The 22,155-nt window shown below is 32.0% G+C and overlaps 1 protein-coding gene across 1 annotated transcript in view; it reads right to left on the bottom strand.

The window, feature by feature from the left end:
* Nucleotides 1-22,155, bottom strand: part of LOC134709993 (uncharacterized) — a 162,760-nt gene that overhangs the window by 47,521 nt on the left and 93,084 nt on the right. The window contains exons 13-14 of the mRNA XM_063570122.1: nt 17,321-17,439; nt 2,987-4,171 (exon numbers count right to left, since the gene is read on the bottom strand). Of these exons, the coding sequence (XP_063426192.1) occupies nt 2,987-4,171; nt 17,321-17,439 (1,304 nt within the window). The remainder of the gene's footprint in view (nt 1-2,986; nt 4,172-17,320; nt 17,440-22,155) is intronic.

Raw genomic sequence — 22,155 nt, 5'->3', positions numbered from 1 at the left:
TATAAAGGTCGAGGCAACTCAGTTCCTGTAAGTACTGTTTGATTCATTCTCTTGTGCACAAAATAAATTTTATCGTATAAACACATGATAAAATCACGTGCAAGGTTTTCTAGAAGCAGAGAAATCGTAATAAAATAAAATATTAAGGTTTTATCACTGATATGCAATTTTCACTCTTTATTTTCATCAAGATACATACAATAATCTCATGCATTAAATGAAACCTCCCAAACAACACCAACGGTTGTGTTACGTACCAACCGTACCCGATACGTAGCAAATCTGGAAACCTCTATTCAGTGACTTTCAGATCAAAAGAGGTATAAGCATGATGAAACCAAACAAGTACAAAGTTTAAGAGCAATGAGTACCCAATATTTCAAAAGTTGTGCCAACTAAGGCTAATCTTTGTTATCTTGATGTATTTTTTTTTTTTTTTTTTTTTTTTTTTTTTTTACCTGAAAATTCAAAAGAACACACATTTTTTTTATGAATTTTTCCCTCAATAAAAAAAAAGTATAAATTTGATAACGCGATGCAACATCGAAGTACAAAAAAAGTGTCATTGAATTTTTCATTACCAATTTTCAATTTTTCGTCCTGGTTTAAAAATAAGTAAAGTAATTGTTCCTATGAAATAAATTCGTCATCTTGGTGTAATCAGGGGTGTACGGATTTTCACACCGTTGCTGACATTTTTTTTTAATCCGGCAATTTAAAAAAAAAATAACTGGCAAAATTTTATTTATCCAGGGGTGAAAAAGGGTGGGGTGTTATTTACACCGGAGTAATTAACCAATCAGATTGCAGGATATTTCCTGCATAGAAAATAAGGTAATTTGTTCCTGGGATAAGAAAATCCTTGGTTGTTTGAAAAATACAAGGTTTTATAAACAGGAAATTTATTAAAATGATATTATAATTGATATTCATATCAACACCGAAGTTCTGACTACTGGGATGATGATACACTCTGGGACGAAACGTCCACCAGTGGTGGCATCGATCCAGTGGTGTAAATGTTATCAACGGTACCAGGATTATAATAAAAAAACGTCAAACGCGCGATTCATCCATATGATACTCATCAGTGACGCTCAGATCAAAATAGTTAAAATGCCAATCAAGTACAAATTAAAGATCATTGAGGACCCAAAATTCCAAAAAGTTGTGCTAAATACGGCTTAGGTAATTTATTTCTGGGGTAAGAGAATCCGTAGTTTTGTAAACATGAAATTTATAAAAAAAAAACCGACCGTATAATTGATATTCATGTCAACACCGAAGTGCTGACTACTTAACATATTAAGTCAGCTTGCAACTATACAATAAAGTATAGTTTGAGGATACCCGCAGTTACAGAAAGCTAAATGATTGCTAAAATGTTTAGTTTTACCGTCATAGAGAGTCAAATAATTGATAACTAGAGCAATACAAGAATGAAAGTATTTACAGGCAGAAGGACAATAGGAATTAATCTTATAATGAACATGTATCGTGTTGTATATAGACACGGCAATCTCTAAATATTAAAAAAAAAATATGTCAAAATTGATGGTACTGCCAATGTTTACAATATTAAGAGATTTTATAGCAAGATTAGTTTGACACTTTTATTAGTTTGTTTACAGGTGTGATGAGTTTTCATGGATCACATAGTGATTTTCTGGTTTAAGTACAATATTACCGTGAAATTTGGGAAGTAACATAACGTTTTATGACGTTTTCTACAGGTACAAATTTATTTATCAAATCTTAGCATCTAAGTACAAATGATGAAATTTTGAGTCCTGAATTTATACACCATATTCATTGTTTCTTATTACCCAAACAATAAACAGACGGCAACATACCTACAAATTAAAATAAATAAAATATTTGCATCAGTTTAGACATTTTGGAAATTTATATGCAATATGTTTAAAATTGAGGGTAGTCTTTTTTAAAGGATGCCCTACACATCTAAGAATTTAATGGTTCTAAAAAGACTATGAATAAAAAAAGAGTCAATTATGAAATGTATGATCCACATAAATATTTCTTACACACTTTTTAAATCTTCCATCACTTCAATACAGTTCACCTTTATTGTGTTAACTGGCGAAAAAGACACGGGGTAAAAAAATGGGGGTTATTGCACAATTTGTTGGAGGCATTTTTATGAATAAAACCAGAGGTTTCCCAAAATCTCACAGAAATTCTAAAACATGACAAGCAAACATCCTTAATTAAGATTATTCTATATGTAAATGATAATGGAGTACAAGCACACGGGCTGTGATATTGTTTATCTGAGCATTTAAGTATCAAAAATTTCTATTATTTCCCTGGCTTGAAATAAATCAAGATACACTTCCCGTTCCTCATTGTCTAGAAACAGAATTTCTGGCCGAGCTCTTATTGTCTACGAATACATGACATAAATAAACATGAGCGCATGATACGCCCTTCGTCTTGTGGGAGAAGTGTTTAGCGCGACATTTAAAAATGCTCAATAACTCTAAAATAAAATTTTTAAATCATCACCAAAAAGTATACGATCTTTGGATTAATATAATTAAGAAGTGTGAAGTTTAATGCAATAAACAGAAAATGTTTTTTAGATACAGCTCGAAAAATCATTTCCCTGTATTAGTTATACAGACCTGTAATTCAAAAAGTCTTATAATGAACAGTATATGTAACCATCGTCAGTAAAGATAATGCGACCTGCCAATATCAAGACGACATTCGAAATCCTAAACCCTAACACTCTTTGCTAGGAAAGTCTTAAATGTGGCCTACATGGCTCCGTGTTGAATACCGTACCCTGAGCTATAATGGTTTACTTTTACAAATTATGAATTCGAAGGAGAGTTGTCTCATTTGCACTCATAGCAAATCTCCTTATGTCTATTGTGCTCATCAAACGAAATAACGTAACTTTTAAATAGTACAGTAAGAAAAAATTAAATAACAAGATTTTTATGTAATTTCAAAACATTACCTTATTTTCCATCCAAGGCAAGTAAATCTCTTCAGATTGATGTGTGGATTTGTGTTGTGGGCAGTAACACTCTGAAATTCTTTTCAAGTCCTGATATAACATTGTATTCTGATAAAAATGGCCTGTACTACATTTAAAATGGAGTTCAAAAGATATTTTCAATGGATATTTTTTTTTTATGTCTTGAATACATAGCTTCAGTTCATTGTAGACAGCGCTACACGTGCCTCCAAATTCTTTTTGTTGCTTGGAAAATGACAAAATTTGGAGAGCTATTGTATTTGTCGACATTGTTAACAGAATCTTTTCACATCTCAATTCATCGAAGTCAAACACGCATATTCCACGACATAAAGCTAATGATTCTCTATCCTTGTCCATTTCGCTAGATTCGTACTTTCTTATATACCATGCAGAGACATGATTAAAGAAGGAAGGGGGTAAAAATTGAAATTTCAAACAAAGCCACGAAGATCTCCTACAGCTGTGAATGCCGATATCATTGCATACCGTATCAAATGGGAAAGATGGCATTTTGCTTGGCATTATATAAAAATCCGAATCCCTAATTTTAACCAGTATATCAAGTTTTTCCATTATTTTTTTCAAATTCACTTTTTGTCCTGAAAAATGAGTTCCATGTTTAGATTGGAAGAGTTGTGTAATTAACGATTCACTTATTTTGCCATGTTTGCTTAATTGTGTCCAGTCTTTATGGTTGTGCAATTTTTCATCATTAATATGTGAGACTAGACATCGGAAAGCATCAACTAACCACTGTGGTTTCAAAATTACCAAATCCGGTATGTTTTCAAAGAAAATAATATTTCCCACATTATGCTGAAATCGAAGAAAAAATGACATATCATCAGGTTTTGTGATTTCGATTTCTGGATGTGAAGCCATCTGGAACATTTCTTTTAGACTAATGAAATTCCTTCCACTGTTCTTAATAATTTCTATTGAATGTTCTAAAAGTATCCATTTCAGCGGAAAAGATTTACCCCAATCATCGATTTGTGTAGATGCCTCGAAGATAGAAGTTCTTAACTTTTCAAAATCTTCATCAAAGCCTTTGGTATTTGATAAATAAAACTTGTCGCGGTAGTGCTTATATTTGTTTTGCCCTCCTAAAACACTGTTAAGCTGTGCGTCAAGTTCTGATATTCGTTCTTTTAGCTGTTCCTAAAAATTATAAAAACAACAAAGCACAGTTAATCATTATAATGACTTTCACGAGAAATAGTTGCTTTAAAAAAAAAATATGAACCCGTAATTTATTGTTTAGTTTAACATGCTAGCTTGATCCCAACCCACCACCTAATCTGGGACAGTGGTGTAACAGTACAACATAAAAACGAACTATTACAGTCTGTTAAAAAGGCTAAACTCATCAGATGGATACAAATATAAATACCGCACAGATTGCACGTGGTCGGTTACTTGTATATCTAAACAACAAAAAGTACAGATCTGAGAGTACTTGCAGTTACTGACAGCTAGTTTTATGCCACTAACAACTAATACAAAAATCATGCATCTGAGACTAAATTATCAATCAGTACACATCCTACATCTCATACACTTAGGGTGAAGAAGTTATAAACAGTCAGAGAAAAAATGACCTTGTCAATGCGAAAATACCGGTATCAAAAGATTGTAGATCCATGAATGTGTATGTGTATATATACCAATAATATTTCTTTTGAGTTTAATTGACTGATAACAAAATCAATATAAATACCAATAAAAACATCTTCAATGATATAATTATTACAGTGTTCAATTAGTAACCTTTTAGAATAATTTTATTTAAAGAAATGATGTCTACCAGAACCGTTTAAAAAGGAGTAGGTTCAGTAAGACCCTTTTTGGCCCCAAAATAAAGCAGTTTTAAAAAATTGTGAAAATGTAATCATTTAGCTATTAACTGGAAAGTAGAATGCTTCTGCTACATAAATATTGGCTGTTTTTGACAATACAATGCACATATATCGGGTACTAGCATCATTAATTCATGCTAAATAACTAAAATCTTCACAATTTTCGAATTTTAGTTTTTTAGACGGTTTCCATTTTAAATGAAAGTGGCCGCATTCGTGTTCATCCATAATATTGAAATGTGAGTTGTAGTTGATTATAATATATAACATATATAAAGGTTGAGGATGAACATGGATGCGGCCACTTTCATTTTTGACAAAAACCATCTGAATTGTGACGTTTTTTTGGCATATTTGATAGATTTGTCATATTTGGCTCGAATCGGGACGTTTTTAACGACTTTTTTTTTTTTTTTTTTTTGTTTTTTTTTTGGAATATTTAACATATTTTATTAATAATCACCTGTTACATCAACCCTCAGTTGCCCAGGGAACAACTAAGGGGGCCCCATTTTTACAGACTCATTTGTCGGGGAAAAAGCAAATGAGAAAAAAAAACTCCCACTATAATTTATTAACATCCACCTTTATAAATATTATCTATCCTTGTACAAATGTACCTGTACATGTAGTCCTTATCGATCTATATATCTATACCTCTCACCATATATAATTATTTGAATAAAGTATGTTTTTATCATTATTTATTTCTCACAAAGGCTACCTGTATTTATTAAGCAGTTTCAATTTTATCGTACATCACGTCTTTTGTTATGTTAATTTCAATTACATTAAATTTCTGGTCGAGTGATCATTTACCACGTGCGATTTGTTAAAGGGATACATGTGTAGTTCATTCATAAATAAAATGGATTAATGATTTTGATTCCCAATAAGGATTAGTTTCAAAGATATGGTGAGTAAATATTTGTTTATAATATGATACATCATGTCTTGTTACAATTAGATGATATACATGAATACATACACAACAGAAATAATTACATGTAGGGAGTTGAGAGCAGTGTACATATTATTGTTCAATCAGTATCAAAGAGGTCATTACACTGACCTGACCACGCAAAATATATATTTATATACAAAAAATGTCACACATAGTGGAAAAGGCTTCTATCTTCGTATTCGTTTTAAGATATTTGTGCAAAAACTGCATTTCATGTTTTATCATATTTAAAATCATCGCTTTACTTATCCCTTTCTTTTGATATTTTGCGATATTTCTAGTTTTCCAGATAACCCATTTCGTGATTATAAGCACCGTATCTAAAATTTGGGTATAGGATGCATCTGCATTAATGACCCCAAATATTATACTTATTTCCGATTTTTGTAATTTTTGGATATTTAATTTTGAACAAAATTCCCTTATTTTCTCAAAAATTTCCCGCCAAACGTGTTCCACCAGTTTACAATAAATAAAAAGATGAAATAGTGATTCTTTTTCATTGCAAAAGTGACACTTCCCGTTTGAGCGATTCATTTTTTGTAATTTTTCTTCAGTGTAAATTATATTATGTAGTAACTTCCATTGAAATTGTTTAATTTTCCTGTTAGCTAAATTGTTATTCAAAGTTTCCCAAATGTAATCCCATGGTAGTTCCTTCCCAAAATGTAAATTCCACTTCAACTGACTATTTGGAGCTGTTTTATTCTCATAAAAATATCTAATATCTTTAAGGCATAATTTTTTGGCATCAACGACAACTCCATTTTTTATAAATTGACAAGAATTTATTATTTTTATAGGTCTATCAGAATGACTTTGTATGCTAGAATCTGTTTTTAAAACGTCAATTTGTTGAGGTGTTAACGAAGATTTAATGCGACTATATTGTGCAATCCAATTCCTTTTATCTTTAAGACTTTTAAAAATATCAAAAGAAGTTTTAAAGGATTTATTGTTTAAGTCCCATATATCTTTAATTTTTTTTATTCCACTGGAGGCAAAGTTTGCATAATATAATGCATGTCCCTTGAACTTAAATTTACAATTGCCGAAAATATTTTCTTCTAAAATGTCCTCTTTCGTGACCGATTTTTGGATTTTCTGTAAGTCAGTCCAGGAAATTAAGAGTTCTTTATAATATTTGGACATTTGTATTTGCCTAAAACATGTAGTGTCCGAACAAGAACATATAAAAAAATCTGTATCATATTTTTCGTCTAGTGACGTTAACCAGTATTTTCCTATTGCATTCCATTTTTGTGTTTTTGAGTTGACAATACTGTACATACTTTTCACTTGTTTTGATTTAATAAAGTCTCTTAAGTTTATCATTCCTATCCCCCCTTTTTCTTTCGGTAAACAGCACACTGTTCTAGCGATTTGGTTTGTTTTCCCATCCCATATAAAGGACCATATAATATTATTTATTTGTTTTTCGTATATATCCGGGATACCTCTCATTTCAATTTCGTATCCAATGACGGACAGTACAAAGGATTTAATAATTAAAACTTTTCCCGTAAATGTGAGATCTCTTGATTTCCAAACTTCCATACAGCTTTTTATTTTATTTATTTTTTCTAACCAAATTTGATCCACCCCGTATCCATGTAGTACCCCTAGTGCTTTCACAGGACGCTTAGACCATTTAATTTTGTTAAATTTTGGTTTTTTATTTCGCCACTTGCCTAAGTACATGCCAACTGTCTTATCCATATTCATTTTAGCCCCCGAAGCATTTTCGTACAGTTTTAAAGTTTTAAATGTTTCTTCGATAGACTCCTCGCTTTTATTAAAGAGTTGAGTATCGTCAGCAAACATATTTAGCTTTGTTTCAATAAAGTCCCCAGTTCTAGTAGGAAGTTTTATTCCTTTTATATTAGGGTTGTTTCTAATTGATGCTGCAAGTGGTTCTGCTTGCAGGATATATAACATCGGGGCTATTGGGCATCCTTGACGAATTGAACGGGTTATGCCTACGAATCTAGACGTAAACCCATTCGTATGAATGCACGTCTTAGCGTTAATGAAAAGCATTTTTACCCAACTCCTGAATTTTTCCCCAAACCCAAATTTTAATAAGCAAAAATCGATCCATTCCCATTCCGCCCTATCAAATGCTTTTTGTTGATCTAAAAATAATATCGCACCCTCCTCATCTTCTAACTCACAAAAATCTATAACATCTTGTAATAATCTATTGCCTTGAAAAATGTTGCGCCCTTTGACAAACCCTTTTTGATCGAAATCAATTATTTGCGGTAATACATTTTTTAACCTTTCCGCGAGTACTTTTGAAATAATTTTATAATCCGTGTTCAAAAGCGTTATAGGACGCCAATTTTTTATGTCTTCTCTCTCCCCAGACTTAAACATAAGCGTTATCATACCTCTGTATTGGGATTCACAGAGCAAATTGTTGTCAAAAATTTCTTTAATAACCGCCCCGAAGTCGTCGCTTATCAAATACCAATACGTTTTGTAAAATTCATTCACAATTCCGTCTTCCCCAGGGGATTTATCAAGTTTCAAAATTTTAACGGCCTTACTTATTTCATCTAAAGATATTTCCATTTCACACATTTTTTTATTTTCCTCACTTAGTTTATGATCTATATTTTGTAATAGATTTTCTGCAGCATCCCTATCCCACCCCTCGGATGTAAATAATTGTTTGTAAAAAGACACTTGTTCTTCTAGGATAGATTCTATATCGTCCTTATACCTTCCGTCTGAACCTTTTATTCTAGTCCATAATTTTTCAGCACCCCTCTTTTTTTCGAGTTTAAAGAAGTACCCTGTTGATTTTTCGCCTTTCTCGTACCAGTTAACCTTAGACCTAATTCTGGCTGCCTCAGCTTTTTGGGCATAATAATCTTTAATTTTTACTTTCAAATTATTTAATTCGTTTTCATTTTTGATAGGATGGGTTCCCGTAATATTATCTAACCTTTTTTCCCACTCCCTTACTTGTTTTTCTGTTATGTTTAATTGCTTTGCAACTTCTATGGTTATACTTTTTATCTTTATCTTAGTTTCCTCCCACCATTCTAGATTATTTTCGAACTGATTTTTTTTTAATTTCCAGTTCCCCCAAAAACTTTCGAACGTATTTCTAAATAAATCCGATTGAATAACTGATGAGTTCATTTTCCACGTTCCGGGACCGCGATCTGGTTCATTTGTTTTTAATTTCATGAACACACCATCATGGTCACTGAACGGAAAATAAACTAGTTTTACTTGTTGTGATTTATTTTGAAGCTCACTACTTATAAATATATAATCAATTCGTGACCTTGAATTACCCCGGCAAAAAGTATATTGTTTTTCTTTAGGGTATCGCTTTCTCCACACGTCTATTAACTCATTATGTTCAACAAAAGTTTTTAATTCATGTGATCCTATGTCGTCTCGTACAGGCACTGGTTTTCGATCTAAATTTTTAATAAGCGCACAATTAAAATCTCCAAGAACGATATTTCTATTATTGTTATCAATAAGTATGTCTTTTTCAAAAAATGATTTTCTGTCACCCGCTAGATTAGGAGCATAAACATTGTAAATAAAAATCCCGTTATTACCTGGGGTTTTAACATGCACAGAAATTGTTCTACCAATACTATCCCGTCCGGTTTCATTAATTTCAAATTTAAATTTTTCAGAGAAAAGAATAGCTACCCCTTTTGAATTACTTGATCCATGATTCCAAAAACTCTCCCCCTTCCATTCATTTTTCCATTTCGTTTCGACATCGCTAGAGCTATGTGTTTCTTGTAAGCATATTACATCAATGTTTTTCTTTTTACACCAATAAAAAACGGCATTTCGTTTTTTATTGTCTACCATACCATTGACATTTAAACTAACAATAGATATCGACATAATACAAAGTTATATAGTGAAATAATGCTTTCTTATGTTCATTCATTTTACGTGCTATATAATATACATATATAAAAAAATATTTATACACAAATATATGAATAGAAAGTCTCAACAAATTTACAATCGTAATATTCTTTTCTTACATATGACACCGTCACAGTTGACTGGGGTGACCATACACCCGTAACCGTTATTTTCAACTATAATTAAGTAAACCACTTTATTCTTTTTTCCAACTTGTGAACTAGGCCGAAGCCCCCATGGGTTTCTAAAAATAATCATGGAAATTTTGTTTTCTTCGATCAAAAAAGAAAATAAACATGTTGTATACTTTACTTTTTCATGTTTTTGACAACATATTTGCAGTTTCATCGTGTAGTTAACGTTGGTGAACATACACAAGTTACAACAATTCATTGAAATATTAATCAATTTTACATTAAAGGGTCGTAGTTCATGACATATCCCACGTGTGTCCATGTAAATAAAAAAAACATAGGAATTTACAAACTGTTTAAAAATAGCATTGATTTGAAAGTTATTGACAAACTTGAATTATACAGATGCATTATAGCAATTTAGATTTTGGCAACAATAAAAAAATCATGTACTATATATATTGTGAATAGATAGTTAATATGATTTGGGCATCTTGGTAACTTGCTTCTCGCTTGAGCCAGGAGTGGAACTAGAACTTCGAATACGTTTTTTACTCGGGGTTTCATAATCACCTTCACACTCTGAATTTATAAAGTCCTCAAAAATATTTTCCATCAATTCTGTACCGGATTTGCTGATATGAACCCCACTTGGGTCATTCAAGTCAAACAGTGTACGGAACGGTGTTTTGTTTGGAGCAAATTCGTCCCATAGATCAATATATTTTAGCACTTGACTTTTTACACAGAGTTTTTGTGTAAAGCTATTTACAGACCTCGCTGCTGTATTTAATGCTTGTATAGAGCTGCCCTTGCCTCTTCTGGGTAGAATGCTGCAGATACCAATGCGTGCATTTGGGTATTTGGTTTTTAGTTTATCTATGCATGTACTAAGGTTTGCCGTTATTTGCTCGGTGTCACTTCTGTGCTTACTGATGTCATTTGTCCCTAATGATAAAATCACATTAGTAACATAGTCAGAATTTACTATACTGTCAGATTCACAAACAAGTTTATCGATTTGATCAAGGGTGGTGCCTGATACCGCTATATTATTAATACTTGGGTCCTCAATTCTAATGCGACTGCAATTTGATGCACCAAATATTACTGTCTGAGGGATTGGGAGGGTACCGTTTTTTTGTTCAAACACAGTTTCAGTTGTTTTGTTTAATTCAACAATTAATTCTTCTGAGTTGTTTTCCTCGGTAAACGAGTCGTTTTTATTGGCGTCTCTACCTTCCTGAATGTCGTGTACATATTCGCCATACATTTCTTTGTCATCAGTCTGACAATCCCTTTGTATATGACCTTCTTTCCCGCACCGATAACATAGTTTTTCGGAGTGGGGACAATCTTTTATTGTATGTGTGGTACTATTACATCTATAGCATTTGCGTGCCGCTTGATTTTGACGGGAGGGTTTGTTTGCACATCTATAAGAAGGATGATCAGTTCTCGTACAGTACGGACACTCTGTCCTGTTATTGTCTGCGAACATCCTGACACTAAATCTCCCGAATTTGGTTGCGGTTGGAATAATTGGGATACAGTTTGTTAATTGCACATAGCGTGTACCGGTCTCGATATTCGTATCTTTAATTAGACCTCTGCGGAGGGACCCCTGCACAACATCACCAAATTTTGAAAGATGGCCACATATTGTTACATCACTCATTTCACACGGGGCATCTTTTATAGTCACATTAGTAACTTGCTGTTCTACGTCTACCATTCTGATGTAACGGTTTTTCAAGTTTATCCCCCGAGTAAGTAATGTATGTTTTGTGTTCTGGTCGTGTACTGTAACTATACATTCTTTCTCCGTAATTTGTATGGTTTGTATTTCGTTTTGGTCTACCAGAGTTTTTAGTTCATTTAATACATCAGTATGTGTAATACCCTTGGTGAAACTAATACCAAAGTGAATAGATAAGTGTCGTTTGATTTGAGCTTTATGAGCGTCTACCGCCATTATGAAAACATGTAAACAACTCACGGGTTACTCACAAAAAACACAATATATCTTCTCAAGTTATAAGGTTCCAGCAAATAAATCTATGGATTCAAGAGACAAAGTCATTACCACTATTATAATCCACAAATATCTGCCACAAGATGAGTAAATTAATGGAAATTCAATATTTTTACTCAGAGCTCTGAAAACCTGGACTTGGCACATCAAGGGCACATAACTCCTCTCTCTTAATCAGTTAAAATCTTTCACATAAGCTAATAAAATCAGTTGAAATAGTAACTTAAGTGTTTAAAAAGTGTCCAAAATCTTTTGTCAGATGAACCTGAAATGTGAGGCCAAAATCAATATATACACACAGTGGATGACGTGGACTCAAACCCATTAACAAATAATTGCGTTGAATACAATTCTTGAATAGTTGATTGGCGAGGTATTCCAAAGATGTATTTAATTTGATAACGGAAAGCAACAAGTTTGACTACAAGTCCACCCCGAGACAACGGAAACACAACGCATGCATAGAAAAATACCCAAACGCTTGAGATAACCGTAATTGCACGACTCTTACATGCAAGTATAATTAAGGAACTGAATACTTCTCTGATAAATTGTATAGAATTGTTATATCGTTGAACAGGCGCTTATTTTGTAGGTATAAGGTGAATCCACGCTTACTTCAAAAGTTACTTGTGTTCACGTTTTTTCCCCACCCAATTGAAATTTAAAAAAAACCTAGATGTGTCAAAGCGACACGAATGGCCTCCTCTCAAAAAGTTGAAAAATCTGCAATTTCAATAACACGTGTGGACACAAACATGATGGTAGTCTCACATATTAAAAATCAGCTCAAAATCTTGAAGCGGTTAGAAAAAAAGACTTTATAACAGTTACTGTGATTTTCAACAATTTTCAAAGTTGAAAACCCTTAATTTAGACAAAAATTAGCGGAGCAGAACAAAACTTAAACTTAATCTGTAACTAACATGAGTTTCTCACATACCAAAAGTCACCCAATATCTGGAAGAATTCTGTATAACTGTGTTTTTCAACAATTTATCACAGTTCATAGGCCGTAATCTCGGCAAAAAATAACCGAGCGGAACAAAACTTAAACTTGATCTGTAACTCATCATGTATAACTCACATACCAAAAATCAGCAAAATTTTATAGGAGTTTAGAAAAAAAGTCTGTATATCTGTGATTTTCATCAATTTATCAATGTCCCGTTATTTTGGCAAGAAATACTGGGGCGGAACCAAACTTAAACTTGATCTGTAACTCATCATGGTGAACTCAAATACCAAAAACCACCCGTCTCAAAAAGTTTAAAAAAATCTGCAATTTCAATAACACACGTGGACACAAACGAGATTGTAGTCTCACATATAAAAATTCAGGTCAAAATTTGTAGGCGTATTGGAAAACAGTCTTCACAGTCTGTGATTTTCAACAATTTTCAAAGTTGTAAACTCTTAATTTAGGCAAAAACTTAGCGGAGCGGAACAAAACGTAAACTTGATCTGTAACTCATCATGGTAGACTCACATCAAAAATCAGCCCAATATCTGAAAGAGTTCAGAAAAAGAAGTCCGTATAACTGTTATTTTCATCAATTTATTAAACTCTCGTAATTTCGGCAAAAATTAGCGGAGCGGACCCAAACTAAAACTTGATCTGTAACTCATTATGGTTAACTCACAAACCAAAAATCAGCCCAATATCTGAAGGCGTATAGAAAAATACTCCGTATAATGGTTTGTTGCGGAATGACGGAACTTTGGATAAGGGTAAAACTATACGGCACCGACAACTTCGTTGCGGGGCCATACAAATGTCTTTCCTAAAAAGACGCAAATTGTCGTCTATTACATCATTATAATCTAGTTTATGGTGTGGTTCGTGTTCTTCAGTCTTTAGTTTTCTATGTTGTGCTTAAGTTCTCTTTTTTTATCTTTGTATAAGAATAGAAATACAAATCAGAAGTATATAATAATATAATGACAATTTACATATTGACAAGGACAACTTGATATGAGAAAAAAGTAAGAAAGGTGAAGTCGTGCATACTGTCGTGCCAAATACAGATCGAACATCAACTTGTGAAACAGAACACACATATCTGCAAAAAGGAAAAAAATTAGCTTCTTTTGCCAGCTGTGAAGTACCATTTAAAATATACGATTTAAGTATCATGTTTTGGGATATCTAGGAGATAGATTCACGAAGGATTAAATTTGACTTTAAGATTTTAAGATAGACACGAAGTTGTCACTTATCGTCCAGTGGCTAATATTTCATGAATGTTCAGGACTATAGGCAAAACGTAATTATACGCTTAAATATTCGTTCCATTGCTGCGGTGTATCATATTTTCATATTTAGGGGGGCAATGAATATTACTGGAGGAGAGGCGATGATTCATAAATTATCAAACGAGCACCGGTATATCGCAAAGTATGAAGATCATCTTTTTTATTCATTTTCATTTTAGTATTTTGAGCGTTGCAAATTTTGAATCAAGGAGTATTTGTGTTTTAATTTTTTCTAATTTCTGTAAGGGAAGAAGACAATGTATTTGCTTTCACATTTTCTGAGGTTAAACAGTGCAACAGTGGAATATTAAAGAGTAGGGGAGGGGTCGTTTTTTAGTCTTTTAGGGACATATTATTCGTCTGACTACTAGATGTATTTAGGATATCTTGTAGTGTTATCTCCTCCGACCTGGTGGTATCATATTTTAACCTATCGTAAGTCCCGAAATTCTAAATATATCTCAAGAAACGTCCAATTTAATAAGTGTCGTTGCATGTAGGATAATTGTCCGAAATTCCACGAATATTATTTAAATATGTCAAAATAAAGGATCCCTAAAACGAGTCTTACGTATGATTCGTCAAGCATACGTACCTTTCGTCAATTTGTAAGAAAGCTCTATTAGACGAAAATATTACAAAATGCTTAAAGAAATAGATGTGATATAATTAATCATTTAATATAGCTCCTTGTTGTCATATCGATCGCATAATGAATTATGAGGAATAACATCTTAATTAAGCCATTCTTTTTCTATGTTGTCATTTAAGCCTATGCTGGTCACATAGCTTGACTGAAAAAGATATTAAAAACAAATTGTCCATGGTTGTACAGGTTGCAATTCTGTAAATATTGACAATGCATTTTCCAATAGAAACTCCCTTTACGGCTAAAACTGTACAACTTTCACTATAAAGTTTTGAAAAAAATCATATTCTAGAAAGGAAAGTTCATATGCACTACTATTTGTTTTCAAATGTCAAAATATAGGGCTGTGCAGCATATTTTCAAAGTATATATGCCTCGAACTTCTAAGAGTTTAAACTAACACTAAATTGCTTTAATACCACTACCTCGACTTTATAGATGCCACATATTTCAATATAAACAATTTTCATATGTGTATTTACTGGTTACGTTCCCAAGTTATGTGAGATATAACCTTCAGATCAGAACTGGAAACAGGTATGTTAACAAAATCAATTATCATTTCTCCCCAAAAGAGGCGTGCTTTGAATAACATCTGTATTTACAAAGTGTAGCTTAAACAAACATTTACTTAAGGTGGTACCTAACACTACAGGGAGATAACTCTGTAAAATCACTTAAACGTTTTAATTACGTTGTGTTGTAAAGGGAATATAAAGCTTCTCAATGATCAAAATTGGTGTTTGTCAAACTGCTATATAACCAGTGTATTTTTTCTGACAAAACGGTTGGTTAAAAATTTTAGAAATTTTTATATTTTTGTTAAAAGGTCAAAGTAAATACTTTGTCAAAATTTTATGAAAATTAAACGAGCCAAATTAATTTTAGGGAAAGTGTTGGGTACCACCTTAAATAAAAAAACTCTCTAAAAACACCTTTTTCTCACATAAATAATCACTTTTCAGAATCAAAGCCTAAACGAAATCACTGCTCTGAATTTTCTTTTACTGTACATTTCATCCCCCTCCCCTTTTTCAACTTATTTACGCCAGTACACGACCGACACCATAAAAGAATAATGAATTGTGCGTCACACTAATATATCAAAGCAACAAAAGTTGATGTTACAGGTAGATGTAATAAATGGAATATAAAATTCATTGGACTGAGTTTGTACTGGTGTTATTGTATATAGTTTTTTAGCAATTAAAAAAATATATATACATTATGGTGTTAGAAATGGAGTTTGTAGTTGTACTTTATGAGAATATCAATTTTTTCTTCATAAAACCTTTGTAAATACAAATATATCTTATGCATATAGTTAATTTGCTCTGAACTTAAGATAATGTAAATTAACTAGCTGATTAATTATCTCAACTGTATTAACATACATATACAAAATAAAAATAGAATCCAAACAACAATCGATAAGCCAGAATAAAATATCTAATCAGACTTTCGAAAGACACATCATAAGTAAATACATAAATGCGGTGTATAAATACCGAGGCAAGTCTAAGAGCAAAACGAATTCACGCTCGACAAAACAGTCATATTCTGGAATAGGTAATGTTCGGTATTTTAGCAGACGACAAAGATGGTACACAACAATCTGAGACTTGGTAAAATGTAATAAGCCAGTTAAGATACAAACATATCGTGAAGATGAACTAGTTCGTGAGTGTCTCCTTAATTTTTGGAATTCATTTTTAATCTGTCCTTCTTATTACTCGTAAGGGGTACATTCCTGTTAATGAAGTTCTTATAGTGGAACGAGCATCCCATTTCAACTGAGATTTGTAAACATCATACGTTGGGACAGAGGTTACATTACTGCAGAGGATTGGGAAATTGAGAATTGAGAAGTTTAAATCGTCCTGTTTGTCATAGATTCTAGTGTGAAGTCGTTCATCTGTGTAAAAGAGGGACGAAAGATACCAAAGGGACAGTCAAACTCGTAAATCTAAAACAAACTGACAACGCCATGGCTAAAAATGAAAAAAAAGACAAACAGAAAAACAGAAAAACAATAGTACACATGACACAACATGGAAAACTAAAGAATAAACAACACGAACCCCACCAAAAACTAGGGGTGATATCAAGTGCTCTGGAAGGGTAAGCAGATCCTGCTCCACATGCGGCACCCGTCGTGTTGCTTATGTGATTACAAATCCGGTAAATAGTCTAATTAAGTAGGTCAAATTCATGAAAGGGAAGGGGATTGTAGTTACGACGTAAGGAACATATCCGATATCATTTGTGAAACGGTTATTCCATAACGGTCAACCAACCCGTGATGGCGTCCGTAAAATTTACGAAGGGGTGATTTCAACTTCACCATTTGGAACTCTTGGTTTAATAGCTTCCTTGTGAGCAGTAACCCTCTATCAAGAAAATCATGATAGGAAATGCAAGCACGGGAATATCGTATTAATTGGGAGATATGTAAATATTAAGAAAACATGATGAAACGTATTCTAAAATGTAAGTACCTTATTATACTTATCTGCTCCAGTAAAAACTAATAAAATAGGAGGATTGAGTTGATCATTTTCTAGTTCGTCATTTGTCCGATAACAGTGTATAGAATCATACCAAAAATCCACATACTCTAAAACATATGAAAATTCAAAAAAGTTAAGTCAAAATATAAATATATTAGTTAAACTCAACAACCTGTACATAACAGTAGACAATAATGAAAGTAATAATTTATATGGTATTTAAAAATTTAAATAGGTCCAATATTTTTAAACATCCAACGTTTGTTTGTAAATCCAAAGATATCTCGGCGATATTTTCATATTTTTTTTTAATGTCAATCGATGATTTGACAACTATAATCTTCAATTTATCATCAGATTAAAAAGATGTTTTGTTTCTCATTGTTTGTTAGTGTCTTTTCGATGATTCCTGATTAATAGAAATAAATCTTTCAAGCAAAACGTTCGCCTATTCAGTATTGAGCGACAAAAAGTCAAATTGTGACACCATTTCTAAAAAATTATAGGTAAATCATACTTTTTAGACAGATATAACCATGAAATGATGTTAACGTGGCACGGTGCTTGTCTGTCCCAGATTCGTGTGTTTGGTTTTGGTGTTATGTTTGTTGTTCTCGTGGTGTTTTGTCTGATGCTTGGTCCGTTTCTGTGTGTGTTGCGTTTCGGTGTTGTGTCGTTGTTCTCCTCTTGTGTTTGGTGCGTTTTCCTCGGTTTTGGTTTGTTACCCCGATTTTATTTTTTGTCCATGGATTTATGAGTTTTGAACAGCGGTATACTACTGTTGCCTTTATTTATAGTTAACGGTGAAATGATGGATACAGCCAGGTGTTAATGATGGCAACGTTCTGTTTAAGAAATGTTTAGTTGTTGATTAACATTTCAATTAAATTACCGAAGTTTAAAAAAATATTTCATTATAGACTATACCAATAAAGAATACTGTTCACGAATACAAATTCTCAATATGGCATATAGTTTTTACAGGTACTTTAATTGCGTAACATATTTTAATGTTGGTTTTGTTGAATGTTAGTTGTCATTTGGCTGTTTGTCGCTTGTTTCCATGTCATTGTCAGTTTGTTGTTGACTTATTAGAAGATTCCGTTTGAATGGTTCGCCTCTCTTTTGAATTTGTTAGATTAAAGTATAAAAATACATACGTTTTGTCATATTTAATCATTTATTCAATGAGTGTATACAACACTTAATAAATGTTTTGTTCACTCGATATATTTGCATCAGCGATCGTCCAACTATTATTTTAATTTAAAGAACATTGTGTTCTAATTTTGCTACTTCGAATACTTTATTACTACTATATATTTCGTTTGCCTATCAAAAGCTATGCGGCAAAGTGTCAGTTTGTGAGCCATTTCTGGAAGGATGATAAACAAAAGTCAAATACCAGACTTACAACTTGGTACACTAAATGGGCGATTTTATCTATTTATAAGACTAACAAGTTGGAAGGCCAGATCAAATTTAATTAGAATTTAAATCATTACTGAATTAGCAAACAGGATTTTTGATACGACTAAGGCAATCTTTACATTGGGACAAAAAACGTAGGTGATTTGAATATCCATGCATTGTAAAAGAGACACCAAGATGATGATAACAAACACTACAAACTGCTCAGAGTCTGAATTGACCACTTTTTGTGCTCGACCAGTAAAATCGAGCACACATTTTACTCGACTAGTCTCGACATTGTCTCGACTGGACTTAAGTGTACTCGACTAGGTCTCGACTTTACTTAATAAGTCTGAAATGGTCTTGACCAAAGCTCGACCTGTCTCGACTCAGGCTGAACCAGTCTCGACCTGTCTCGACCAGTCTCGACCTGTCTCGACCAGTCTCGACTCAGTCTGAACCAGTCTCGACCTGTCTCGACTAGTCTCGACTCAGTCTGAACCAGTCTCGACCTGTCTCGACTAGTCTAGACCTTCAAATTTAGTTTTGACTAGTATAAAGAAGCCCATCTTACTAAATTAAATATTGATCTTACAAAATTCAAGCTTATTATGTAGTTTGATTACTGGCTGTGAAATAAAAAAAAATTTTTTACAATAGGTAAAAATAAAAATAATTTCATGTATATAAATTCAGATAGCCATAGGCATCTTTAATTTTTTTCATAACTTTTTCAAATTAACTTGTATGTCATCAAACTATGCAGCTAACTTAGATATATTAAGCTTACTTAATCCCATTTCATTTACTTTTTTGTTGTATTGCTGTAAAATTTAAGAATTAAAGTAATACTGGTAAAAAATGCTAGGATTTGCAATTTTGGACAAAATAGAGATAGTACACTCTAATTTTTTTTATAACTTTTTCAAATCAACTTGGAATTTCATCAAACTAGGCAGCTATCTCAGATATATATCAAGCATACTGAATCCCATTTCATTTACTTTTTTGGTGTATTGCTGTAAAATTAAAGAATTACAGTCATCTCAATAAAAAAAGCTAGGATTTGCAATTTGGACAAAATAGTGATAGTACACTTTAATTTTTTTAATGACTTTTTCAAATCAACTTGGATTGTCATCAAACTATGCAGTTATCTTAGATATATATCAAGCTTTTTGAATCCCATTTCATTTACTTTTTTGTTGTATTACTGTAAAATTTAAGAATTAAAGTCATCTCGTTAAAAAATGCTAGGATTTGCAATTTGGACAAAATAGAGATAGTACACTTTAATTTTTTTCATGACTTTTTCAAATCAACTTGGATTTTCATCAAACTATGCAGCAGCTATCTCAGATATATATCAAGCTTACTAAATCCCATTTCATTTACTTTTTTGTTGTATTGCTGTAAAATTTAAGAATTAAAGTCATCTCGGTAAAAAAAGCTAGGATTTGCAATTCGGACAAAATAGAGCTTGTACACTTTAATTTTTTTAATGACTTTTTCAAATCAACTTGGATTGTCATCAAACTATGCAGCTATCTTAGATTTATATCAAGCTTACTGAATCCCATTTTATTTACCTTTTTGTTGTATTGCTGTAAAATTTCAGAATTAAAGTCATCTCGGTAAAAAATGCTAGGATTTGCAATTTGGACAAAATAGAGATAGTACACTTTAATAATTTTAATAACTTTATCAAATCAACTTTGATTTTCATCAAACTAGGCAGCTATCTCAGATATATATCAAGCATACTGAATCCCATTTCATTTACTTTTTTGTTGTATTGCTGTAAAATTAAAGAATTAAAGTCATCTCAATAAAAAAAGCTAGGATTTGCTATTTGGACAAAATAGTGATAGTACACTTTAATTTTTTTAATGACTTTTTCAAATCAACTTGGATTGTCATCAAACTATGCAGTTATCTTAGATATATATCAAGCTTATTAAATACCATTTCATTTACTTTTTTGTTGTATTACTGTAAAATTTAAGAATTAAAGTCATCTTGTTAAAAAATGCTAGGATTTGCAATTTGGACAAAATAGAGATAGTACACTTTAATTTTTTTCATAACTTTTTCTAATCAACTTGGATTTTCATCAAACTATGCAGCAGCTATCTCAGATATATATCAAGCTTACTAAATCCCATTTCATTTACTCTTTTGTTGTATTGCTGTAAAATTTAAGAATTAAAGTCATCTCGGTAAAAAAAAGCTAGGATTTGCAATTCGGACAAAATAGAGCTTGTACACTTTAATTTTTTTAATAACTTTTTCAAATCAACTTGGATTGTCATCAAACTATGCAGCTATCTTAGATTTATATCAAGCTTACTGAATCCCATTTCATTTACCTTTTTGTTGTATTGCTGTAAAATTTAAGAATTAAAGTCATCTCAGTAAAAAATGCTAGGATTTGCAATTTGGACAAAATAGAGATAGTACACTTTAATTTTTTTAATAACTTTATCAAATCAACTTGGATTTTCATCAAACTAGGCAGCTATCTCAGATATATATCAAGCTTACTGAATCCCATTTCATTTACTTTTTTGTTGTATTGCTGTAAAATTAAAGAATTAAAGTCATCTCGGTAAAAAAAGCCAGGATTTGCAATTCGGAAAAAATAGAGCTAGTACACTTTAATTTTCTTAATTACTTTTTCAAATCAACTTGGAATTTCATCAAACTAGGCAGCTATCTCAGATATATATCAAGCTTACTGAATACCATTTCATTTACTTTTTTGTTGTATTGCTGTAAAATTTAAGAATTAAAGTCATCTCTGTAAAAAAAATTAGGATTTGCAATTTGGACAAAATAGTGAAAGTACACTTAAATTTTTTTAATGACATTTTTCAAATCAACTTGGATTGTCATTAAACTATGCAGCTATCTTAGATATATATCAATCTTATTGAATCCCATTTCATTTACTTTTTTGTTGTATTGCTGTAAAATTTAGGAATTAAAGTCATCTTTGTAAAAAATGCTAGGATTTGCAATTTGGACAAAATAGAGATAGTACACTTTAATTTTTTTAATAACTTTTTTAAATCAACTTGGATTTTCATCAAACTAGGCAGCTATCTCATATATATATCAAGCTTACTGAATCTCATTTTATTTACTTTTTTGGTTGTATTGCTTTAAAATTAAAGAATTAAAGTCATCTCGGTAAAAAAAGCTAGGATTTGCAATTCGGACAAAATAGAGCTAGTACACTTTAATTTTCTTAATAACTTTTTCAAATCAACTTGGAATTTCATCAAACTAGGCAGCTATCTCAGATATATATCAAGCTTACTGAATCCCATTTCATTTACTTTTTTGTTGTGTTGCTGTAAAATTTAAGGGAGCTCGCTTCTCAGTTTCAAAGTAATTATCTTTTCAAA

The sequence above is a fragment of the Mytilus trossulus genome, chromosome 3 (genome assembly GCF_036588685.1).
Source record: "Mytilus trossulus isolate FHL-02 chromosome 3, PNRI_Mtr1.1.1.hap1, whole genome shotgun sequence".
NCBI lineage: Eukaryota > Metazoa > Mollusca > Bivalvia > Mytilida > Mytilidae > Mytilus > Mytilus trossulus.
Note: the sequence above shows the minus strand (reverse complement) of the source record. Positions and strands in the feature narration are given on the sequence as shown.